This window comes from Centropristis striata, chromosome 18 (assembly GCF_030273125.1).
Source record: "Centropristis striata isolate RG_2023a ecotype Rhode Island chromosome 18, C.striata_1.0, whole genome shotgun sequence".
Classification (NCBI taxonomy): domain Eukaryota; kingdom Metazoa; phylum Chordata; class Actinopteri; order Perciformes; family Serranidae; genus Centropristis; species Centropristis striata.
Window position 1 is genome coordinate 21769737 of NC_081534.1, and position 27629 is coordinate 21797365.

Below are 27629 nucleotides of genomic sequence, written 5' to 3' on the forward strand. Positions count from 1 at the left end.
AACAGGAGTTCTATCAGGGAGAGCAATGTGAGGTTTCCCTCTGCATTATACCGTTTTATTCTGCTCCAGCTTGTTAACTTACACCCTAAATAGGGTGGGGCTATGTCCACCAAACTGGCATATGACATTATCCATAGTGAGACATCACAATGGACGTTGATCGTCTGTGCAAGTCATACAGAATACTCAAATCATAAGGGCACAAAACCCAATGCAGGGGTTATATCCACCATTAAGAATAAAAGGATTTCTGTCTACTAATTAAGTCTTTCACCACAAATTAGTGCATTGTATAGACTGAAAAAATAAGTGCATTCTTAAAAGTACTAAATAGTTTGAGCAAATTCTCTTCTAATTTACTTTCATTGATGTGACAGCCTTAAGTCAAGTCAAGTCAATTTTTATTTGTATAGCCCAAAATCACAAATCACAGATTTGCCTCAACTGGCTTTACAGACTGTAAATGGTACGACACTTTCTGTCCTTAGACCCTCACAGCGGCCAGGGAAAAACTCCTAAAAAAACTTTTTTTGTACTCGTGAAATCAGTCTGTGCACCATTAAATAAATCAGAATTGCTACTTTTTAAGCACTTAATAACGCCATCACAAACTCACACACAGCTGTAGGCCTGGATGGGGAGAGACAGAGACAGACAGAGAGAGAGACAGAGAGAGACACAGAGACAGAGACGGACTATTTATCCTGAGGGACATTCAAGTTGTTATGATGTTTGGTGATCGATTACTGTCAGGCAACCCTTGCAGGGTTGTCCAATACGAAGACTATTGTCCACTCCAATGGAATACCATGATTCTGTTACTGTATTTGATTGACCATGCGGCATCATGCTCTATTATGTATGAACAATCAGCTGATTAATAAACAGGTAAAAAAAGGAGAAACTGATTGTACTGCTAAACAGGACTTCCATTCACAAACATTAATTATACATACCATAAAATATGATCCAAAAACATGACAATCCAACCGTCTTATCATCCTAAATAATGTAGGGCGACAATAAAAAAGAAGAATCGCCCTTTACCCCTCACCAACTCCCCACTGTTACACTCTCATTCAATGACATTGCTGTGCACTATAATGCTCAGATCACAGATGATACAACTCAAAACTTCCAAACTCATTCAAAAATATGAAATAAAAACAACCTTAAAAAGGAATTTGATCTTAAAATCCTCTCCGCTCTTTTGGTTTAAACTCTCAGGCTGCACATTTAAATATCAAAAGATGCTAAAATGTGAAGACTAACTGTCAAGGTCTCTGAAAGCAACAAAGGATGTGCTGTTCTGCTGGTCCTCCTCTCCAGCCTGAGAACAAGTTGGCACTCGCAAAAAAACACAACACTCCGTGGCTAAAGTTGGAAACTCCACTCAGCCAAATAAGTCCCTCTATTATGCCCAAACACAATGCGTCTTTGTCAGGGGAAACCCTGGAGGAGACAATGTAGCTGGATTTCTACCCCCCACTGATTCTGGAGAGGAGTCTCTGTCAACAACAGAACAGTTGCTACAGAAGAGGATTGAGGAGATTATAAAAGTGTGCCAGTTAAGATTAATAGACCGTTAGAGGGAGGCGGATGATGAAATTACAGTACGGGTGAGTAAATATTAAAGCAACAACAAATAGTTCTTTAAGTAGTTTTTGAAACAGTCTCAATTAAATACAGATGCCGACATAAACAAACAAGACCCTCAGCAGAACATTTATATTTAGTTATTCTTAATGACTGTCTCCAAGTCCGATTTCCCGCAAAATCAGACAAAATCAGCAGCATGCAGACCAGAAGAGCCTGTTTACATTTTCCCAGGAAAAGTCTGGCAGTGAGCAAATATGCTTGCCAGTTAAAAAGGAAGCAGGACGAGATTTTTCTTCAGAGAATATTATTCTTGATGTTATATTTTGTGGCTAATACAGGGCCAGGATCAGAAAAAAGGATAAGAAAAAGAATTGACAGAATAATACAAATTTTAAAAAAGGGACAGTGTAAATGACATTTAGCAAGGTTCTTTGTTGTGTATTTGTATTATATAGCTTGTTTTTCCATGTTAGTATATATACTGTGTTTTACAATGTTGTGATTGTTTTATTGTGAAAAGGTGCCGCCCAGTGTGTAACGGGGGCTTTTTTTTTTTGAAAGGTGGTGACCACCCTAAGGGTTGAAATTAACCCACCTTCACTAAACCCCTAAAATAAAACAGCTTGATTGAATTTTAAAACCCAAATCTTTTTTGCATGAAGAAACAACCATTCATCACAAACTTTGTGAATATTGAGGTTTTCCATCTTACAGTGCAGAAAAACTATGTTTAATCAGACTATTCTGTACTGTTTTACTAAAATGGGGGGTTATTTTTTTTTTATTGCTAAAAAGGTACTGTGTATGTGTAAACATAACTTTTTAGCAAGTGTGCAAGCGTACGTCCACTCATGCATGCATGGTTTTTATGTTTTTTTTTTTATTTTTTATAGCTGCCGGGTCAAAAATGACACCTGAGACAAGATTTGTCCCCTGTTGGTGTACAGCTTTTGTGGAAATGTAAACAAAGGCAATGTTTTATTTTTTCTCATGTTGGGGTCATTCTAGGAAAAGTAATTGAATTTCAAGTTGAAAAAATACGGTTAAGGAGGTTTCCTCTGCTGTTAAACATAGTGGTGCATCATTTTTGACCCCTAAGACAATACAAGGGTTAATAAAAAAGATAAATGGAGGCTCCTTTCATTATATGCTATATGTTCATCTAATGAGGTTTCATTACTGGCTGTGAGACTATTGTGAAAAATGAATGGTTTAGTGACTCAGTGGCTAGAAAAGGAGGAGTTACACTGATGCGACTGAAGAGTTCATGAGTCTGGTTTGAACTCTCACCTGTGGGAGTGAATTGCTTCCCTTAGGGAGCACTTTGAACTTCACGGAGGAAACTTGTAAACGTCAGAATAATTACTCTGCGAGTTTAGGACTCTGGTTTAATGTGACTAAATAAATGTTCATCAACTGCAGTTCTGATGCACAGGGACACAGCTTCAACTTTCTGTACTGTAACTTGATTATCTTTCTTTGCATCAGTTTTGCTGTAACTGAAGTAAAACTACAGTTGAAGTGAAGGTCAGGTTCAAGATGAAAATATGCCCTGGTTTAACTGAGCTTGTCGGTCTTTGAACTTGACCAAAGTTGGCGAACATAAATTAAGGTCTTCTTTCATCTGCAGTGTTCCTTCTCCTGTAAGCATCTACAACTTGTTAAACATTAACCAGTTGTGACCGTGTGGAATATCAGGCCACGGAGGGGGTCTTTATAAATCAAATGGTGCACTGGAAGCAGCTTTAACGGGATATGAACTCTAAAGAGATCTATTGTTCTGCGTGCGACCCCTCCCTCACATATCTGAAGAATGACATCAGCCCCTTCCTGATTCTTCACCCATAAAGACCCTTAACCCCCTCCACCCTCCTCTCACACTCACGCCCTCACCGCCTCAGGGGTTTGTTGGTGAGATCTTTCTACCTCTTGGATTTACATCTAACCAGAGAGTTTGTCAGAGTTCATTAAATAAAAAGAGCAATGTTCATTTAGAGCACTTTAAATGAAACGCAACATGTTTGAAACTTTAGTGCTACTTTATTATAGCAAAATCCTATCGCAGTTATTTTGGTCAATATAGAGATCAAAATTATTTATTGCAATTCCTTTTTGACATTGGAAACATTATGCAGTCAAAATCTGCAAATGTTAAAATCCTAAATATATAATTAACAAATTGGCAGGGGTGGAAGAAGTATTCAGATCTCTTACTTAAGTAAAAGTAATAATACCACACTTTGAAATGACTCCATTACAAGTAAAAGTCCTGCATTCAATATTTACTAAAGTTACAAAAAGTAAATTACAAAAGTATCAGCATCAAAATGTACTTAAAGTATCAAAAGTAAAAGTACTCTTCATGCAGAATGGACCAACGTACAGTGTTATATGTCATATTCTACATATTCCAAATATATTATTGGATTATTATTGATGCATTTCAATTTTCTCAAGGCAGGGCTCTTTTTAACTACTTAATATACTGTTTTTATGTTAAATCTTGACCTGAAAAGTAACTACAGTTGTCAGCTAAATGTAAAAAATCCAATATTTGCCTCTAAATGTAGTGAGGTAGAAGAATAAAGTTACATAACATGGAAATACTCAAGTTAAGTACAAGTACCTCAAAGTTTTACTTAAGTACAGTACTTGAGTAAATGTACTTAGTAACATTCCACCACTGCAAATTGGTAATCTATATTTAACATATTACGTACATTGACTCAGCAAAAACAGGCGGAAGCGCGTCACTATAAAGGCGAGGGCGGGGTGCGTTAGATTTATAACCTGATGTGGCACAGTAAATCATATAATGAAATCATTTTTGCGACTTCATTCCGGGAACATAAATGGTTTCCCCTTGAAACGTGACTGAGAATCTACATCATGCGTCATTTTTAGTAGTTGTGGGCTGAGGCTTCAAAATGTCTACGGATCAGTCTGGCAGTCTAACCAAAGAGTTCAAAGAACAATTTGGAGACTTCCTTTGGGTTAGGAGTCACAGTTCAGGGGTTGTCAACGTGCCAGCGGCTCCGCGGGCCACGGCAGATCAAAGGCAAGGTTCCGAGACTGGACAGACGCCACACCAAGACACTGCCGTGCCTTCCCAGCATGCCCGGTGTTTGACACCTCTGCCTCAGCGTATCAAAGCCCACCCCTCAGGGCACGCTGGTGAAACGGCAGGAGGCAAAACGCTCAGGAAGCTGCTTCCTTCCTGCCCAGCCCATCATCAACTGAGAGGCACCCAGTTAGCCCGGCTCACCTCTAACCAGCTCAGGAGAAGCAAAGTTCAGAGACAAACACGACGTGAACGTGAAGTTTCTAGAGATGCAGAAGAGGCATTTAACTTCACAGCAACAAACCACAACATCAAGATAAAATATCAGAGGATTTGGTTTCCCAGAAGCATAGATTGGGCTTTTAATTAGTTTAGTTAATTAGTGAAGCCAAACTTAATTTCTATCTACATCCAAGGGAGATCAAAGCGAGCAGCTGGAGTCATCAGTGTCTGAGCTGGATCTCACAGTAACGAGGTAAACGAAACGGAGCCAGGTTGTAAAATTAGATTCGATGTCTTGTGCGGTAAATAGCCATTTATAACTGCTTTGACACTTTGAGAGCAGGCTACACAGACAGAAATGTTACCCACTGAAATGCCGAAATACACATGTTCCAAAAACAAACAAAAAAACACAAGAAAGCAAACATGAAGCTCTGTGCACAGGGTCAAAGTTCATCATAAACACTTTGCTATGATTCCCTGCGGTGCAACAATCTTTGGTTCTGAGCCAAAACACTTACTGAGCCCTCAGGGTGAAGACTAACGTGTTCCAGATTTGACTTTAAACATACAATACCTGATTTTTTTGGCCACTTGGAAATAGTGAAAAGACGTTGTAGAAACACAACATTGAGATATCAGCACCTTGTTAAAAGCGTGAACTTGTTTATTACACATCCAGTAGTTATGGTGCAACATTATCACTCTTTTGAGAGATGTTTGTGTTTGATTTTGGTCTCTACCAACTCCTGAGGGAAAGTCAGACTTATATGCTCATAAATGCTTCACTATGTTCACCAGTTAGTAGCACTGTGCAAATTTCCATTGTTTTTCTGAATGAAGGGTTGAATGTCTGTCATCATATTTTATGAGAAAAAAAATCCTTGATTTGAATAGTGAATTATCAGATTTAATGAGGTTTTTTTTTATTGAATCAACTTTCTTTCAACACCTTTCTACCTTTCTATAGTTAAAGTTCGTATGTAAGTGGAGCAGTTGTGATGAAGAGCAGAGCATGATTTTGTTGATATTGTAGTTAAATGAATAAAATCTATTTAATTAGCTGCAAGACGGCATCGTTAATACAGGTGTGTGCCTCTTATTTGAAAGGGAGAGCTAATAGTTTTTTGACTGCAATGATTTTTTTTAAAGGCTAAGTGCCAACAAATATAGATAGAAGCAGAAGATTCTGTTGTGAATTTTAGAAATGATTACATCTATGTTTGTTAAATAAATTTAGACTTTGGACGTTTTAATGCTCTGGAGTTATTAGAAATGTTTGGATCGCACAAGCTGGAAACAATCCCACACAGCCACCACTGGAATCTAATTCTACATATAGTATAATACTGAGACAATCTATGTTGCCTAATCTGTATCTGCATCTGTGCAGAAATACCTGTACATGTATCTGTGACTGTGCAAAAGCAAGAAATATTTTAGTTTCCACATGTAATATCTGCTCCATCCACATACATACGAGTCTCCAACTAAAGTCCAATATAAAAGTGGTCCAGGTACACTACAATCACTTGTAGAGTGCAGTATGTAGTATTTTACCATGTGTAAATTAAAGCTTTTATTCTTCCATGAAGTGTTTGTGATTAACACTTAATACCCAGTAAATTACATCATAATCATGTGTTAAAAATGGGCTATGAGCACAAGGACAGACCAGCCTGCTGCTCTGAACTGCTGCAGAGAACAGTTACATACCGTTCCCACAAGTGGGTAGATGAAACCGGCCCCGATGCTCGCACGAACATCTCTGATTGGCAGAACGAATCCAGTGGGGACACCCTTCTTGTTGGGCATGTGGGACAGGGACAGGTGAGTCTTGGCCATGCAGATGGGCAATGACCCATAACCCTGGTTAAAGAAAAACAAACGAGGAAAGTGGTAAACGTGTGTATTTGTGTAAGTTAGAGAGAAAGTGAGACAGAGAAAAAGAGATGAGCTGCATGAGTGCTGTCAGTGTGTGAGTCACTTGTTATTTCAGCAGCAGTGATCTCACCTGTTGATTGTAGTAATCTATCTTGGCTTCGGCCTCTGGAGACAGCTCAATGTCATCGGCTCCATACACTTTCTGGGCGATTGTTCGGATCTTCTCCACTATCGGCATCTATGGGAAAAACGGTGCGTCAGAGGCAGGTGGAAACACATGAGCACTCCAGTAAGTAAATTAGATTTAGTGCATACACATCCGTGTTACGTTTGGGTTAATGGGAGCTACGCAGTGGAAATTACATCACTGAACATGTTTGACTTTTACTGTTCGACTCAAACTAGACAATGCATACTACTACAACGATCCCTTTAATATATTCTACTTGTAATTGGCTTTATTAACTCAGTACTGTGGTCCTATTGTTGGACTCTTGCAGGCACACACACACAAACATACATCAGCCTAACAGGATCAGTTAATGTAAGTCACAACTCACTAATTCAAAGCAGCTGATGTTTTTTACCTTCACATTCTCTAGCTATTCTTCCAAAGAAATACAAATCAGTGACTGCAAACACAAAGTTCCCAATAGTGTAGAGTAGGAATAGAGATTATTGCCTATTATTTAGCAAAAAAACAGCAAAAAGGCAGTAAAACAACTGAGAAGTCTTTAAGTGAAAGGCTATTTTCTTAAAGCCTGCACTCAAAAACACTATCTTTTGCTTATGGATTTTTCATTGAAGGAAAATTATTAGATGTAATTTTTAACTGGACAATTTAACTTTACAGTGGAAAATCAATATGAGAGACAAATTATTAAAGGTATTTTCATGTCTTAAAACATGCCTTGAGGGTTTTTTTTAAAAATTATGATCAATTGAGACACATAAAATGCTGATTTTCCATCCAGAGAATCTGCTCTCACCTCTATGTTGTACAGGAACTGGAAGTTGCTGGGTTTGCTGGCAGCCTCATTCACAGCCTGGGCCAGCTCTATGGACCCTCGGCCGCCCTGCGCCCAGTGGTGACACGGCACGGCGTCAGAAGCTCCGCACTCTTTCGCCGTCTGACACACGAGGTCGATCTCTGCCTGGGTGTCTGTCCTGAAGGTTCACCAAAGGTAAATGTTGTTAGCGGTGCTTATTGGCGACAAATGACCCATTTATAGACAAAATTAACCAAATGAAAATAAGGTTTTTGTGGTCTCAAGGAATGTGTGGACTACCCAGTTATTACTCTTAAAGGAATACTTTAAATACCTTTTGTAGAAGAGGGGTTGAATGAGGTATTCAGTGTATTTTCTACAGTAGATTGACAGGGGCAGCAGCTAAATGCATAATAGCCAGTAAGAACCTATTAATGTTATATTCTGGAGGATTTTCTGAGCATTTTTATCTATTCTCGGTATGAATAAAATTGCATTATTCAGCAATAAAATTGCATTATTCAGCACCAAATGTGTTTAGCAAATGGTATCAACCCAAAAATTGCTGCAATAACTTATGGGACATAGTTGAACAGAGAAGTGGACTTCAGAAAGCCAACACTAATGTTATGACCCCTTATACACCCTAACAGGTTTCAATAAATAATTAAGTCATTTTTATAAGATATTTTTGACCAGAACAACTTGACACAGTGCTGAGCTGCATCTCAAATTAATCTTCAGGTTCACAGCTTTCAGATGATGTCACCACTTCTATGTGACATTTATTGTTGACCTGCTATCTCCCCCTAAACATCCACTGCCCACAATAACCAATTCCCCCCAAAAAGGATCTTGAACATTAAGTGGTTAAGTGTTCACTATATTTTGAATATTTTCTCAGCTTTACTTAGCCATCAGGCAGCATTGTTTGAATTTACACAGGGGGAACTGAAGCCTCCCCTATATTCTCTTTCAAAGCCAGACTCTGTTGACAAAAAGAGTCATTTTACCTTGCAGACCATGGGAGTTGCAGGTCTTCCACTCCCTTTATCCTCTGGTTTGTTTGTGTTATTGTGTGACTTTGATGAACCTCCATTAACCCTTTACAAACCAAGAAAGTTACACCATAACACACACAATCTAACCAATTAAGGCAGCGGTACACCTGCAACGAGGTAAAATTATGATGTTTTTGTCAATGAAGTCTGGTGACTTTGAAGAGATTAATAGATGGATATAACGCTCTCAGTTCCCTGTCAGAAACCGCTGTTTGATGGCCAGGTAAAGTGATGAAATAATTCTTAATAGCGTACACTTCAACTGATACCGATTTTGCAAACTGGGTGTGTAGGAACTGCCATCTACTGTAGGTAATACACTGACTGTGGATGGGTACCTCATACAACCATACTTAAAAATTCTGAACTCTCTTTAAGTCCATGAACTGACTGTATATTACGAAAAAGCTGGTGCTTAAATGTTAGTTTTTGTGGTTGTGCGTGTGTGCATGCATCTTACTTGAAGACATTGAGTGCGACCACGACTGGAACCCCAAACAGGTGCGCAATCTGGATCTGCTTCCTCAGATTGCTACGGCATCCACCTTCAACGAGACTCAGATTCTAAAGGAGAAAGAGACAGAGGGGAAAAAGAAAAGCTCAGAAATGTATGATTGTACAATGTAATTGTAACTGAAAATGAACTATGAACTGAATCGCATGTAAAATGAGCTACAGCTGGCTGACCACTGTAGCACATATCAGGCTCGACTGCTCGCTCGCCATACATGATATGGCTTGGAGCGACAACCTCCACTACTACAGAAAAAACATAATAAAATAAGACTGGTAGTGTCCTACTGTGTGCATGTATTCATTTATCATTCTCACATTATATATTACTATGTGCAGAGGTCCAGTTATTCCAGAGCATATTGAGCTCCAAGTTTGACTGTGGTAAGTAATCCAATCTTCCACTCTACTGTGTGTGTGTGTGTGTGTATGTGTGTGTGTGTGTGTGTGTGCAGCCCCGGGCTCCCAGCACTAAGGCCATACAGGTCCCATAAATTCATTTCCACGGCTCTGTTTTCCTCAGTACTTCTGGTTCTCGTTATAGGCTTTACAATTAACTTATACTGCTTCATTATTTACTCAGCTGAACCCGCCTCAAAGACCAGTGATTTTAGCCAGATATGAACATGCACCCGTGCACGCACACACACACACACACACACCAACATATGGACAAGAATCCAAGCCTCCACTTTGCTAAGACCAACATACCCGGAAACCACATGCAAAGGTTGTATTTGTGCTGTTAATCAAATAAGTGCTCTTAACCACGTTAGTGGGCGAAGTATTTATGTATGTAGGCGGGGAATTAAATGTCCACGAAATAACAGCTGAGGCAGAAAGGCGGAGTACAATCTGAAGCTTCCTTTATTGCATCACACACAAATCTTTATGAATGTGTCAAAGGATGGCACACCAAAGAGAAAACCTAGTATATGGGATCTGATAAGTGATATGTTATATTGTGTGAACTGTAAATTATATCCATGCAATTCAGGCCAGTTCAGTCTGGGGTTGCAGTAATATAACGGTATTGCGGTATAAAATTTAACCGATTTAACATGCTAAAATATAATTTCTCCAATGTGCAATATCTGTAAAATTGCAAAAAAAGTACTTTCAAGAAAACAAACAAACACAAAAAATATATATTAATAATTAATGCCAAATAGCAGAAATGTATGTAAATGTGCATAGAATGTAGGTATATGCCTTATTTTTTATATTCTTTATTCTGTTATATATATATATATATATAAACATATGTATCGTGAGCTGTTGTGACAACTAAATTTCCCCACTGCGGGATAAATAAAGTCATATCTTATCTTATTACTTTTTACACATATTTCCGTTAAACAATGTAATTTGAATTATAATAAAGTATGTTTCACCAAAAAGAAAAATACATTAATTCCTTTAATACTCACTTTAATTGGTAATAATAATAACAATATTTGTGTAATACTATATACCATTATTATTTACTTATTATTGTACCATGAAAATTTCATACCATTGCAACCCTTATTCACATGTACATGGGGATTTTTTAAAGCAGGTTTTCCTCCCTACCTCAGCCTGGAGTGAAAAATAAACCATTTACATGTATTATTATAGTATTATCTACTTAAATAAATTATATATTATTTATTTATTCATTATATTTTTTCTTATATTTATAATAATTATTTACAAGTGATATAAATTCTAAATTTATTTAACTAATTGAATGCATTATTGTCTTTAAATAAATAAAATCAATCCCACTCTAAAATATAATTAGTTATTTATTTTATACTTCAAAGCTTTACTACTGTAATGTACAAAAACTGTGGTACACAGCAGGAAAAGGAAAAAATAGAAAATAATTTAGTTTTAAAAAGTTTATTAAAAATGAATAATGTCTAATATTATTTTAGAATAATATTATTTAATAATAATAATAATAATAATAATAATAATAATAATAATAATAAGTAAAAAGAAAAACTCATCTTTTTCCCTCGTTTGTTCGAAAAATAAAATTGAATTTTTTTCAAAATCAAATGATAAAATGAAAATGAAAAAACATGATTGTAGGCTAAGCCTCCGAGGTCTCCAGATCCTCACATCTTTATAAGAAGCTCCGGGCCGTCTGGATCACTGAGGACACGTTAGGAATGTCGAGGGCTGCTGTGGCAGTTCACTCGACCCATAATGCACAGACACACCACCACACAGCATTATGTTAATGAGCACATGATTGTTTTCTAATGAGAGTCTTGCATTAGTCAATGACTTTAAATAGATTTAATCTTCCTACAAACATCCTGACCTTTATGACTAAATGTAATAAAAACAGGTTCAGTCAATTATTTTGACTTGATTGGAAGAGAAGGAAAAAATCGAAAACTCCTCAGCTCATAATGTTTCCATGTCTGTCATGTTTATCGTTGTTTTTTATTGTCACAGTGCTTATTATTTCTGTGTGAGTTCATGCGTATCTATAGGACTCTTACCTCATCAATGTACTCTCTGGGAAGAGGAGCGCCTGCCGACACCTTAAAACAAAGACAATCCATTTAATTACAGTGCTTATTATAATACATAATCTTTATTCAACATATATTTGATTTTGTTATTTTTTAACATTCTTGTGTGCTTTGCTGTACTGTTCGCTGGATGGTATGTTCAGTATAAGCTGCTGGATCCTTTTCAGTCACATTCAGCAAAATATCGTTTTTATTTTCCATCTAGTTTTGAGTTTTTAGACACATTTGTTTGACCACACAGGAGAATTTAGTGTGAAACTGATCCATGAAAGTCCCTTTGTGTCTGCTGGTTTTTGTTTCAGTTTGACACCCCGGATTCAGTCACAAAAAGGGCAATAAAACCCTCACACAACCTTGTGATGTGTCTTAGTAGCATGCAATGTATATATCTGTTGATTGTGCTGCTGTTTGATAACAACAATGACATTCAGTGATTGGATAATCTGCAAAACCAATTTCTAATCAATGTTCCAAGTTACATTTGGTCATGAACATTTAATGCATGTTGCTGTTTTCCGTTGGGATGATAGGGACAGATAGAGTGTACGTTCAATGGGATAGTTGAGGTTGTTCAAAACGTTTACCGTTGATTGTTTCTATCAGAGAAAGTCTTCGGGTGAAAGTTGGGCTACAAAACCACATTATGATATTGATGATATAAGGCAGCTTTATGTACAGGAATAGACAGCCATCCAGTGTAATTCAAACTGCCCGACTGATATAGGATTTTTGAAACTCATGCCAATACTGATTTTAGCACTGAAAAACAAGCAATTAGCTTTAAATGGTGACTCTAAATTGCCCGTAGGAGTGAATGTGAGCGTCATTGTTTGTCTCTCTGGCGGCCTGTCCAGGGTGTACCCACCGCATCGCCTAATGTCAGCTGGGATCGGCTCCAGCCCCCTGCGACCCGAGTGTGGATAATCCATTAAGGATAATGAATAAATGAATGACTGATATGGTGTCCAATTATAGTAATATTTTTAGCTGGAATGAAAATAGACCTTTTCTATGTGGATTGTGCACCAATTTGTCACCACTATGCAAAGGGACCCAAAGAGCTACTTTGTGTAACTTTAAAAACTTAATTAGCTGAGAAAATAAAGAATAAATAGAAATACAATAAATAGCTAAATAAACAATTATTGTTCAGTTTCATTCAATTCTTAACCATTTAAAAAATTATAAAAAAAATTAACAGAAATTCTAAATCATACCAAGCTACATTTTCTGCATTCTATATTGTGTAAAAAAAGGTTTTAAACAGCACGTATCGGACAGCATATACACCGATACTGATATGTCTTTGATAGGCTGATATGTCTTTGATAGGTTGATATCGGCCAATGATATCTGTCAACAGATATATCTGTCGGGGTCCAATTCAAGCACATCGCAGCATTGTCTGTGGTGTTTTGTAGATTATTGTTATGTGAACTTACATTTGGCCCGCCGCCGTGCATCTTCAGCGCTCGCACGGTTGCAACCAGCACCACCACGTCTGGCCTCAGCTCTGAAGCCCGACATTTGATGTTGAAGAACTTCTCCATCCCGATGTCTGCTCCGAAACCAGCTTCTGTCACTGTGAGGAAACAGATTTCCATTTCAAAAAATGTATATAAATAAATGCAACAATAATCTATTGATTATATTTAAGCAGGCAAGTTATTTTTTTCCCTTTCCCATGCTCTGTTTTTGCCCTTTAAAAGGAATACTTGACCCTTGAAATGACCATTTGTATGTCTTTCATGCTTTTAATGTTCTAGACCATTCTGACCAAACTTGACCTCAAAACAACTTCTTATACACACCTGAATTCAATAAGACATCTTTAAAGAATCATGGGAATAAGAACTGAGCCTGCCTGCAACACTGAACAGCAACACTGTAGTGAGTAATGAGTTCACTACGAGGGCTCATAAAAGAGACAGAGCGCCTCTGATACGGACGGCCCTACACACAGGCCTCTTGAACCGGCTCCAAACAAAGCAAATAGTCCACCTGGAATGACGGCCTTGTTAAGATAAGGTTTCCTGTTACTCATTGTGTGTATGTGTGTGGCACCATTGTACTAAAACACTTTCTGGTGGGCCAAAGCTGGAAGTTTAGAGGAAGGTTGATTCACGCCTAACTTGTTTAGTGAGGTTTTAACGACTTCTGGTGTGTTTTCCTATTTGGTATAATCTCTTTAGCCTGGTGGGAACACTGACATTTGAACCTGGATAGTGAAAAAAAAAGCTGCATGCACGCCATTAAAATGATGGTACTCCACATCTGTTTCTTAGTGTAATCTGGTTGGAAAGATGCAACATGATGCCGCCACGAGATGTCTAGATGTCTAGACTACTCTGTCAATGTGACAAGATGTCGACAGCTCATGGTGCAGAAGTAACAGCTGAACCTTAAATAGCCCAGAACTTTTACATTTCTTCTTGTAATCTCTTTAAAGAATGATTTACTAATGGGAGCCATGGCTGAAGTGGTAGTTTCAACCATTCACTTTCAATTTACTCTGATTAAAATCACACTAATCAAGTCTATTTCATTAACCTAAAAGTAGCTGTGCACAGAATTCAGGAGAACACTGAACGGCTGCACGCGGATCCCAACGTGGTGGTGGCCGAGCAGTTCTGCAGTCCTAAAAAGATCTGCTAAAAAGCAGATATAAATGAATAAACAGATGAATAAGTAAATGCAAAAACTATAATGGTAATTTAGGTATACTTTTTTCATGTATTTAGTTTATTTGTTTTTACATTTCCACATGTATTTGTTAATTTATTAATGTATTTTTTAATTAATTACTTAATTAATTAATTAATTAATTAATGTATTTATTTATTTATTATGCATTCATTTCTATATTTATACATTTGGGTTGGGCGACAAAAGTCACACAGAAATAAATGAATAAATGTAGAATAAATACATTTATAAACAATTGCATGTGGAAATATAAAAATATGTGGAAATAAATATGCGAAACGTAGACATAAATAAATAGAGAATAATAAAATAGATGTTAAAATATAGAATTTCCATTTATTTCGATTTTTTTAATCTTCATCCTTCATACACAGCTAATACTTTGATAATTTAATGATAATGATAATAATTTATTGGCAGGTGGATATTTTGTTTCAGCAACAATGCCATGGGTCTTATGGCATAAGTATAAGCATAAGTTTAACTACTTTTTTTTTTTTTAACTAAGAAAAGACGAAAATTCTCAAACTTTCAGTCGACATAAGCTTGACTCAAAAGAAAAACCCCAAAAAACAGGAGGTTGGCCAAATAGGCTAAAAACTAACAAGGATATTTGACGCAATGCTAAGAAAAACAAAATAATTAAATTACATGGAACTGAAAAAGGAGACCCACAGAGAGGAAAAAGGGAGAATCGCAGTTAAGAAACATAAGAACTGGGTTTTGTTCAGGGAGAGAGCTAGTCTGGTTTAGTGTAAATACCACCGTTTTATTATTGTAATAAAATATATTGGTTTTTATATGGAATATCCCCACTAGAGCATCAGTTGCTCGCTGCAACTGGGGAGCAGGCCAAAACTTCACTCTCTCCCAATCTGAACATCTGTAATCCAGCACAACTGTGTCCACCAGTGAGTGGTACACGTGTGTGTGTGTGTCATGTTTGTGTGTGCAGCCTGTGTATTGGACACAATGGCCATAAACTGACCCTCTTTACATTTAATCCAGTTAGAAGGACGATAATGAAATGTGACGAGGAAGCATGTCAGGAAACAAATTCGATTAATGTGATAAATTATATATTTTACATGCTTGTGTGTGCATGTGTGTGTGCGTGTGTGTGCAAAGATTTTATCGATACAGTCAATGCTGATTTATGGAGTGCACTCAAGCTGTCATAAGGGAATGATTTGTACCAATTCCTCCAGGATGGAAAATATATATGAATGTTATAGATTCTAGACGATGTTTGGTTACAAGGCATCATTATACATTTGAGGCTTTCAGAAAGAAAAGAGTAATTGACTTTAGTGCTTGTGGCTGACACTTGATAAAGCACATACGTCTCTCTGAGGCTTGAGTGAGAAAACAAGTGTTTCCGTGAAGAAGTGCTACAGTCTGTATTACTAGTGACAGTACAATTTATTTCAAGAGTAAAAAGACTGCAAGCAAGGGAGAAGAGAGAAAGGAAGAACGAGAGGAGAATAGTGAAGAGAAAGAAAAAGCGTAATTAAATTGCAGTTTCTGGGAATATAAATGACAACAGTGACATTAAGCAGAAACTGTGGTTGTGGGGGTCCTTGGCTGCATCATCTCCATCATAACAAGTCCCTCTGAGTATGAAGCAACAAACAAAGCCTGAGGGATGAGCACAAGAATGTAACTAGACTTTATTTGGCCACAGACCGCTGACGGAGCGTTGTGTTTCTCGTTAGCGCCTCACCAGAGCTTTGGCTTTCAATACTGAGCCAGCCTGCCAATGAAAATCACATTCTTGGGTTCAATATTTGCGGACATTTCACAAAAAAATTATGTGATCTCCCACAAACTGAGCACAGCAGTGCTCACACCACACAAAGCAAAGAGGGAGATGAATGGAAAGTGCGAGTGTATAATGACAACAAGCCTTCCACTATGACACCGAGCAGAGATCGACCCGAGAGGATGTCATGAGGAAACACTTGCAGGCTTCCTGCTCTGTGCGACAACCTTGAATGGGCCAGAGAGCGAGAGGGGAAGAAGAGGTCGATGTTGTTGTGAGTGAGAGGAGAGCTGGATGGGGTTACTACCAGTCAAAGCATTGGTATCAGCGGCCATGCCAACGAAAACACGTACAGTAAAGGCTGGAGAGTAGGCTACATCAACATGACCACCTATTTCCTGTTGGAGCTTTCAGGCCAGATTGTTCTACTTAGTTTGGCTGCAGCTAATGATTATACACTATATGGACAAATGTATTTGGCCACACATGTTAATTATTGAATAAAGGTGTTTCAATCAGACCCCTTGCCACAGGTGTATAAAGTCAAGCACCTAGCCATGCAGTTTCCATTTGCAAACATTTGTGATGGAATAGGTCGATCTGAAGAGCTCAGTGACTTCAAACGTGGTACTGTGATAGGATGATACATCTGCGATAAGACCGATTGGGTCATTTCATCCCTGCCGGATATTCCACGTCAACTGTGAGTGATATTATTAGAAAGTCAAAGTGTTTAGGAACACTTTGGAATGCCAAGACATTTTGGAGAATGCTATGCTTCCAACTTAGTGGCAACCGTTTGGGGAAGGCCCTTTTCTGTTCCAACATGACAAAGCAGGGTCCATAAAGACATGGTTTAATGAGTTCGGTGTGGAAGAACTTGACTGGCCCGAACAGAGACCTGACCTCAACCCATCGAGCACCTTGAGGATGAAATGGAATGGAGATTGTGAGCCAGGCCTTCTCGTCCAACATCAGTGTTTGACCTTATAAATGCTCCACGGAATGAATGGGCACAAATTCCCACATTAACACTCTGAAATCTTGTGGAAAGCCTTCCAAGAAGAGTGGAAGTTGTTATAACTGCAAAAGGGGGGCCAGCTCCATATGATAGATTATGTATTTGAATACAATGTCATTAAAGTCCCTGTTGGTTTAATGGTCAGGTGTCCAAATACTTTTGTCTGTATAGTGTAGTTATAATTGATTATCTGAATCATTCTGTTGTCTTTAAATTGTCACATTAAACAAAAATATTAAATTTGTAATAAAATAAAATTTGAAAACAAAAAGACAAGGCCTATTTTTGTACTTTTTACTTCAACTTAAACGAATAACTGACCTTAAGAATGAGTGTTGATGAATTATCTCTCAGCCAATTAATCAACTAATCTGCCAATATTATCAGTGCTACTTCAAAAGGTATACTGTCAAACTACCGTAATGCTCTTGTTTTCATATTAAAATGTAAATATGTAACTTTTCTGCATTAAGAAGTGTAAAGAATGACTACCTGTGTATATTTTGTTCAGTTGTGTACAAAATGTTTCCAACGATTTCCCAATCCTAGAGAAACCTGCATCAATGTTGTGGTCGTCTACCAGAAGCTTTCATAAATTGACTTTTTATCCAGTTTCAAGACACATTTTTACTGCAAGAAAAATTATATTTTAAGAACAATTTATTGTAAATTTAAGACAATTTAGAGCAGTAAGTAGTACTGTAAACATTTGAGAGTGTCAAAAAGGGTGCAGAGTCTGAAATGTTTTACACACTAAAACATATATATATAATATATAAATCATCATTTTAGTGGCCACTTCGCTAAAAGTCCAAATGACTAGTTGCTTTCGTTTAGAGGCTCTGCGGTGTGGGAAGTTTTATTTGTCTTTATGCAATTTAAAGAAAAATTTATCAAATGAGGATCTCTGAGATTAAATGTTGAGTGTGCCTCCAAATAAAATGGTTTAGATAATCTCCCCTAGATTACTAGTGTGACCAATGTTTTCATTGTAAAAAAAATGCACTAAGTAGGGTGCAGATTTGTAATTTATTGATTCAACCATTATTTAAGAGAAGACTTAAATATTCCGGAGTGATTTATATATATTTATCCTATTTTGTTTTTACGACTGACTGGTGTTGCATGTGTGTTGTTTTTACTCTATTTTCATAATTTTATTCTAATTTCTTCTGTTGTTTTTTTTAAGTATATATTGCTTTTGATTACCTTTCATTGTTTAACTTTAACTATTTTCAGTTTTGTTATCTGTATGGTCTGATTTTGTTGAGAAAAGCAATAAACAAATTTGGGGGAAAAAAAGAAAAAAGAGAAGACTCAAATTGTCTTTTTCAATAGAGTCCTTGCTAAGAGAGCTGCATACATTTTATTCAACATAAATTAACACAAGCAATGCACAGCAAAAGGTTAAGATGAAAAATATGAAATATTTCTTATGAGGAACCAAAGATTTCCATCAGGTCTGCCTCCATCTCCAACTCAGAAGAGTTGAATCTTAGTCAATTGTCCCTCCCAGCTCCCTTACAGTAAAAATTGCAGCAAAGATAACAATAATGGGTATTTAACAATCTTGTACCATGCCAAACTTCAGTGGATCATAACAAATCGGGTGTAGAAATAAGCTGAAGACACTTTCAATGAGGCCAAACCTTTCTATGGTCAGTTTTGAGCTATGATGAAGGTCAAAAAGTGGCCTCAACAGACTACGTGACTGAAGAAGTTGTTGATTATGAATCACTGCATCCACAAGATGTCCTTAAGCATACAGCCATAAAAGTGCACAAACATTATTAAGCTGATGGATCCAGTCATATGTGAGATTAGCTGCAGACAAATGGATACAAACAAGTTTGGATTCGGTTGTGTGTGCGTGTATGCTTAAGTAAAAAGCTGTAAACTGGGTGATAAAACTAGGTCAAACTAAGCGCTGACTTCCATGCTGTACGTGCAGAAATATTCATTTTTCTTAAACTTCATGTTGTGTTATTTTCAGTTGTGCCAGTTAAAAGAGAGCAAAGTTTGCAGCATCAGAGAAAAGTGTCTGAGAGGGAGGAGAGTGGGGGGAGAGGGAGGGGGGTACATGCATCCCAGCTGCAGGGGGAGGAAAAGGAGGGAGGTCGAGTTCCTGGCATACCTAAGAGTCAGGTAACAAACACACAGACAGCGGAGGGAGGGAGGGGGGCGAGACGGACAGATGGAAAAGGAGTGGGGGGTGGAGAGGTGGAGGTATGAAACGCACACAGGCCTCGTTGCGTCCCGGCTCCAGTGTTGTGAAACCCAACTCTCCACTCACGCTGCCTACACATTTTGCCCGGCTCACAGATGACAGCTTGTGTAAATGTTGTGTACGCCCAGCGAGTCACCCCGCTCCTCTTACATGTTATTGCTCTCTTACACAGAAAACTCTCTCACATAGACATAAATATGAGCCTTTATGAGCTCTGCACATACATTGCCTGAAAAACCTGCAGATTCCAAACATATTTCGGCAGCCAAGGTAAATGAGGACAGAAAGCGAGCAGCGGGAGAGATAGACAGATAAAAATGGAAATATTCAAGTATGCTTTGACGTTGAAGGGATTAGTGTGGTTTACTCTAAAGCATTCCAGGGGCTCTTAAGATTATCAATCAGCTTCCTTCCTCTCTCCTGTGTGTGTGTTTTTTTTTACGCAATCTTTCCAGCCGTTTCCTAGAAAGTTACGCAGCACCAAGAGTCAACCAGAGCCAGAACCAGAACTGAGATGAATGTAGGGGAAAGGTTGCGAAAGCTGGAGATGGAGCTGAAGTTCATGACTGGAGTAAATTGTGAGTTATATGTGCTCTGCTGATGAAGCTTAGGCCTTAAATTCCTCCACATGTGGGGCATCTTGTTGTCCGTCAACACCGAAAGTTTTTGTGGTCGTGCATCTGCTTTACTTTGTGTGTGTGATCTGTATGCTGTGCATTCTTACCCACAAAGCCGTCCCGTCCGACCAACTTCAAAGCCAGCTTGTCTGCCAGCACCGAGGAGTTGCCATGGGCGATGTTGGCGAAAGGCCCGGCGTGTACAAACACTGGCGTACCCTGCGACAATTAGAGGGGCACACAAACATGCAGGAGTTCAGAAAACAGTGTAACCACGTATAAATAAGGACTTAGCAGCTCTTTCAGACTAAGTTCAACATCTTTCAGAAACATAAATAAATATTGAAGTGTGGATGCACTTTGGCTGGCACTCTGATTGTCTAAACAGTGGGCACAAGTTAAGAGACACTCGACTGGCATGGCAGGCCGACTGCGGGCCAGGCTTCCTGCCGCTGCTGATTTGGATTACTCCCTAAAGGCTGGACACACACACGAACTGAAAGAGCACTTCAAGTTTAAGTTAATGCCTCTGGCTGATACTCAGGCCACTGCAACTACTTTTTGGCTCTGCAAATTGCAATATAAAAGGTATGATTGCTAAATAAGGTCTAACTAAAAAAATATATGAAAAGAGCAGAGTTTGACTGCCAGACCTCACAGTTTGCTTATTTCTCTGTAGATGTGATCAGTTATGATCATAACTCAACCGTGCAAGTAACATGAACTTCAGAGAAAATAGATGGATGAATATTCATGCAGTGGTATTTTCACAACAAAGCACGCTAGTGTGCGTGTATCTATTCACTTATTTCATATGCTATTCACTATGTACACCACAGTTATTGTTCCTTGGATTTAAACATATATTATGTAACGTTACTGCATAAAAATTAAGATGTTTTCAACCATTTTCAAACCCAGACTGAAGGCAATGGTGGGCAAGACAACAACTCCCATCTAGAAGTGGGCGATGTTTTGAAGATGTTCAATTTTACATTATCAAGTATTTAGAATATCTCAAAAAGAAAACATATGAAAGGCATATAGACGGTAGAGGAGAGGTGCATGAAAGTCACTTTGTTAACATTATTAAAAAATGATAATGTGCCACTTATTAGCTCATGCTGGGAGTCTCTTAAATTCTTAAGTTTAAAGCAAGAAGAAATTTAACAGCTCTTTTTGGTAAAGAAATCACATTTTAAAAGGATATAGTCAGATTATCTTTAATGGAAAATGATCGAGATTTTTTTTTGGCCATATCGCCCAACCCTACTCCCATGATGCTCATGCTGTTTTACAACATAATCAAAACGAGAAAAGATGTATGAGAAAATTAACTAATTTGCCTTTAAGTCAGTGTGTGTTTTTTGAGAGTGTTTTGTGTGTTTTGTTAGAGTTGCTTGCATTTAAGAGTTAAAGCACATTGAAAAAATACTGTCTAAAAAGTAGAACTATGTGATCTAAATCTCAAACACATTTTCTTCTTAAAACTCACAATTGACTACAAGCTGCGGACCGGAAAGGGCATGAATGCTGCATTTAAAATTATTCAAATATATATTTGCAGTGTGCATCCAGCTTAGACAATGTGAGGCATCAAAGAATACGGTTGCCGAGGAATTTAGGAAGGTCTACTGCTCAAGATCACAATTCTTCCGTTGCACCCGTGACTGTCTGTAAAAAGGGGAAATTACAGAGAAAGAAGAAAACTGGGGAAGGCCGACTGACCCATTGTTACTCTGCATGTGAATTCCTTGAGAGGGAGGAAAAAGGAAGGATGGGAAGGACTTGCATGATTTTCTAAGCTTTTGTTTGCATACCTCTCCCTCTGCCTGCATAAACAGCCTCCCCTCAGAGGAGTAAATCAGCCATTTAACAAGGCTCTGACAAACGCTGCCGCTCTATTTGTCTATGAAAACTAGTAGCACATCGGCATCCGACTGCATGAAGAGAATGAAGGCATACACGGGAAAGAAAGGCAGATAGGAGGGAAAAAGAGAAAGAGGGAACAATCTGAAGACAAAAACATCCTTTTAGGCTCTTTATGCATTCAATAACAAGTTCCTTTCTTTATTTTATTGGGAAGTCAACACACGTCATGCATTACGTGGATTTCCGTGGATTTGCAACTCCTGTACTTGACCCAGTTTGCACTTTCCACATCCGTACATATTCAGGCAATAAATAAGTCACAACAAGGTGATGAAAGTGAGAATGAGTAGAGTGTGTGACCTTTTAAACTGGTGGAAAAGAGGATTATGAAGAGTAGGGAAATGAACAAAAACAGGAAGATGGAGATCATGTCGGTGTTTCCTCTTGCACTGTCCACTACACCAGCTGCAGACCAGTGGTGGAAAGTAACTAAGTACATTTACTTAAGTAAAGTACAAGTACCTCACAATTGTACTTGAGTATTTCCATTTTATGTAACTTTTTACTTCTACTTCACTACATTTGGAGGCAAATATTAAACTTTTTAGTTCACAACACTTAGCTGACAGATTTAGTTACTTTTCAGGTCGAGATTTAACATAAAACATGATCTATTTAAAGAGATTTGTATTTATTAAATCTTATAACAGTATATTAAATAATTAAATTAACCCTATCTTTACAAAAATTAAAACTCTGCTTACATATATGCATCAATACAAATATTCTTATAATATATTTAGAATATATATAACAATCTGAGTGGGTCAGAGTGTTTGAGTGGGTAGGTGTTTTGGGTGTTTGGGTCATGCCCACTAGTTAGTTCCTTACTTAGTTACTTTTGATACTTTAAGTACATTTTGATGCTGATAGTGTGGTAATTGTATTTAAGTAAGTTTTGAATGCAGAACTTTTACGTGTAGTGGAGTAATTTCACAGTATGGTATTAGTACTTTTACATAAGTAAGGGATCTGAATACGTTTTCCACCACTGTTGCAGACCAGTGCAACACTAATAAAAATGCTCCTAGTGTAGATTTGTCAGGCAGCTCAAGCAGTCAAAACCGGAGGTTGTGTAGTCACAGGTCTGACTTTCTATGTTTTGGTCGCCTGCATCTCCACAGGAAAGATGCATGTTGGGTGAAACGCCACGTAGACAGGATGTCTGAAGAACACACAGAATGACTGAGGTCTGCTTAATAGACACGTATACAGGGAGTGGGTTAAAAAACTATCCCTTCTTCCTCTACGTCTCCTCCAAACCCCATCTGAAACAACACAGAAGCCTACGCTCTAACACACACACACACAAACACACCAGCTCCCATATGCCAACTCTATTCTCATGCGTGCGTCTGCATTCAACACAAACAATCACAAGCGAAGAGGGCACAAAGGGCGCAGGCGGTCAGGCTGGACGGAAAATTCTCATGGAGCTCTGAGGCCCGCTCGGTCCAGATACCAGCTCCCTGACCAGAATCACAGGAAACCCGCACAGGAAACGGTTTCACACAACAGGACCGCAATGCTTCCTCCAAAAAAACAGAAAGTAACCAAATCTCTGCAGCATGAAACACTCCACCCCCTCTACACCCTTGAAAACTTCCAGCCTGTGTTTATGTTCCCCACCCGAGAGCCATGCAACCGAGCTTTGTCTAAAAACCAATAAACGAGGAAAAGCTTTACAACAAAAACACAAAGCTGTTAGCAGAAAGCATGACAGCTAACATTAATGAATTAAATCAATCCAACAGGAAAATACACTAAGATTGTGCAGAAAGCCTTCAGCCCACAGCACAGTGGCTCAGACTCAAAGTGAGGAGAGCAACATTTTTTCTTAATCATTTTTTAAAAGTTGCTTTACTGTCTATATGGCTTCTGCTCACTTATTTACCTTCTTGTGTTTGTGTATCTGGATTTATAGCATGTATATACTGGAGCATAGACCCATTTCTAGCATTTAACGGCATTTTAATATTTGACCTTTATTGAGATCCCAAAATATGGTGTTTTTCTTGTAATTTCTGGCCATTTTTTTCTTTAATATGTATCATCAATGTGTATGAACATTTTTAACAGCAGTTTATTTTATGTATTATTAACCAATTTATTTAATTGGTTTATTATATCGGCGGATATCGACGTGTTGGCCGATGTTAATTTAAAAGCCGTAGTCCAATAGCGGTAACGTACTGATAATATAATGCATCCCCTATTATTATTATTATTATTATTATTATTATATCCCTGTATACAGGTGGATTGATGACTTAATATAGCCATCTTAAACAACAGTTTAAGTCCAACAATACATTTTGATTAAGAAAAGTGTAATCTTCTAAAAAAGTTATTATTCTCTGCACATATTATAGCAGCACCAGTTAAATGTTTGGACATACCTTCTCATTCAATAGTTTCTTTATTTTAATTATATTGTCTACATTGTAGATTAATATCAAAGATGTCAAAACTATGATGGAACTTAATGGGAAAAAACAAACCAGTATAGTTTAGATTCTTCAAAGAAGCCATTAACTGCACCTGTGAACTAAAAACCATTCCAGGTGAGCAGCTCATGAAGCTGACCGAGTTTAAAACTTTTACTACATAATTCCGTTTGTGTCCTTTCATAGTTCAGATGTCCTCAGTATTAAACTACAATGTTGAAAATAATAAAAAATAAAGAAAAAACATTGAATGAGAAGCTTTTGACTGGTGCTGTATATACTGATACAATGGGCCCAGCAAATGTATGAAACCAGTTGGGGAACACAGTGATGAATTCAAAGTTTACATCCTAATCCTTCAGTGGATAAGCTAGTTAATGGGCCAGTCCACGTTAAACTTGCTGCTTCTTTCATGTGGGCTTTCGCTGCACCAGAGAGGCCAAAGATCAATACGAGATGTCTGAGCTGTTATAGGTTCATTCAATCCCTTTAAACCTCCTCTCCATTTCTCCATCCATCATGTTGAGGGCTGGCCTTTTTTCTTCTAGCACAGGAACAGCTCAGTGTCACTGATGGTACAATACCTATAAAAAGTATTCACGCCCTTGGATATTCCACCCTTTTGATGCTTTTAAACATAAAATCATGGCAATTTGAACTTTCAAAATTCTTATTAATAAAATATATAATTTGGCTTTTTTGACTAGAATTTGCAATATCAAGTGAAAACTGATTTTTCAGTTACTTCAAAGATGGTGAATAATAACCAGGGTGGGGTGTGGATCATGCGGAGCTGTCTTGTCATACATGCCGGCCAAAATCCTATTCCAATCGCATTATCTGGGTGACCTAATCATAGTTGGAGAACTCTGACATCAGTCGGACTAACACGTTTACATGCACTTCAGTTGTCCAGTTATAGTCAGATTAAGGCAATAATTAGTTTTTTTCCAAGTGTCATGTAAACGTACTGAGTAATGTCTCAACAGTGAAATAAAAGCCAGATGTGATGGTATAAGTAGTCAAATTAGGGACTGAGGACGGTATGAATGCGGACGGGACGGCTTCTGAGAGCTCCACCTGTCCTCTGCACACACTGCTAAACTACTATTAAGATAAAGAGCCATGCGAGGAAAAGGTCAATCTATCATTCTTTCTTAAAAGCTCTCAGCGGAGCACTCTTTTCTTTTCTCTGACAGCAGAGGTAGAGGTAGGTCCTGCGCACACTCTCAACGTCCCTGCGGAGCTCCAACCTATTTATTCTGCAAGATATTCGCCAGAAGACGTTCAGCTGAGCAGGATAACGACTATTTAAGTGGGGTTATGCAAGTGTCTCACCTCGAGGGTCTGCATTAACGTGGGCTTGATGGCATCTTTCATTAACACCGCCAGTGCTCCGCTCACACCCTGAAGAAGAGAAAGAGAGACATATGAGGGTGAGGGGAAGAAACAAGAACACTTCACTAATATATTTATTTAAAGAGAGAGTTAAATTATTGATGATACAGATGGTAAGAGGCAATACAGCCCATTTGTAGGTCTCTGTAAAATATGCTGCCTCAGCAATCTGAACACATTTAGTATACACACAGTTGTGTAACTTATTCCCACCGGGGCCAGCTCTGAGGTGTGGTGATGTTTTTGCATGCAGCCTAACCAGAAAGACTAATGTAACTTTAGAGGGGATCCTGCTCTACAGCTCTGAAACAACACAGGCTTCAGCACAGTCTTCTTTGGGGGGGAAACCAGAACCAGCTGACCCCACAGACGGTGAGAGGCGCACGGTGAGAGGCGCAAAAACTCTGCTCAACATCTCAATCGCAGGTTACACCTACATTAGACGTGTTGTTTTGAAGAGAGGGGGAAGTGGTGCGTTAGCCTGTCTGGGACAAGTGGGAATTCGGACATTTCTAAGCTGGGAGTTTGACAGAAAATTATGAAGATGATGAATTATGTTTCCCGTTTTGTACGTGTGTTGAAAAACACCCACATCGCCGCAGGTTTCCCTATGAAAACATGTAGGACACACCCAACCGGTGCACAGAAAAAAGCTTGTTTATATGAACTTGGGTTGTTTTTGCATCATTCATTCATTCATTCATTATCTTTAACCGCTTATCTGCACTCAGGTCGTGGAGGTATGGAGCCGATCCCAGCTGACATTGGGCGAGAGGCGGGGTACACCCTGGACAGGTCGCCAGACTATTGCCGGGCAGACGCAGACACTACATGTTGTGCATGTTTTTGGACTGTGGGAGCAAGCTGGAGGACCAGGTGAAAGCCCGGGGAGAACATGAAAAACAACAGGCCGGAGCTGAACCTGCGGCCCTCTTGCCGTTAGGCAAGGTCGCCACCACAACCCACCTTTGCTTTTTAGTTCAGTTAAAATCAAACTCTTGTTCATTTTTTCCCCACTTGGTGTGGATGGTTTGGGCAGGTGTGAACACAGTAACCGCACTAAGATCATTAAAGGAGGTGGTCTTGATCCGGTCCCAAATGAACTCTGGATCGTTTAGTTTGTGGTGGGAATGTGATCCAAACTCAATCCCACCCAACTAGCCGCAGGTTTGAGCTAAATGGCTTGGGATGCAGAAACCAACTGTAGCAGCTAACGTGGTAGTTTCTCTCCTAGAAAATACACAATAGGTGGAGTAGTTGTTTTAGTTTTGGCATTTAGGTTCACTTTGACTTTTTCTCTGGGTGAAAAGAAACCGAATCCAAAGGAAAATGCAATAACTTTTCAACAGATTTGGGCCAGAGCAAACGAATCCAAAGAAGCCCTAGGTAGCAGGAATTTCCGAAATGCAGTGCTGAAAAAGCCAACTGTGAGTTTGTCCGGTTTAAAATTCCCACACTCTCTGAATGAAGAGACCACACAGTAACACACACCAGGTCCTCTGCGGTGACTGGCTGTCCAGAGCGGCTCGTCCCCACCACCATGCGAGCCAGTCTGTTTTTCATGTCCTCCAGGCTGTCTGCCAGAGCCAGGATGGCCATGATCTCGCTGGCCACTGCAATGTCGAACCCAGTCTGGAGAGAAAAGGAAAAATCAGC

The 27629-nt window shown here is 38.5% G+C and overlaps 1 protein-coding gene across 1 annotated transcript in view; it reads right to left on the reverse strand.

Moving 5' to 3' along the window:
* The window catches only part of mthfd1l (methylenetetrahydrofolate dehydrogenase (NADP+ dependent) 1 like), a 51382-nt gene that overhangs the window by 4985 nt on the left and 18768 nt on the right, over positions 1-27629 (reverse strand). Inside the window, exons 18-26 of the mRNA XM_059356802.1 lie at positions 27465-27605; positions 25914-25982; positions 20304-20415; positions 13306-13445; positions 11831-11872; positions 9277-9380; positions 7756-7933; positions 6897-7004; positions 6599-6751 (exon numbers count right to left, since the gene is read on the reverse strand). Of these exons, the coding sequence (XP_059212785.1) occupies positions 6599-6751; positions 6897-7004; positions 7756-7933; positions 9277-9380; positions 11831-11872; positions 13306-13445; positions 20304-20415; positions 25914-25982; positions 27465-27605 (1047 nt within the window). The remainder of the gene's footprint in view (positions 1-6598; positions 6752-6896; positions 7005-7755; positions 7934-9276; positions 9381-11830; positions 11873-13305; positions 13446-20303; positions 20416-25913; positions 25983-27464; positions 27606-27629) is intronic.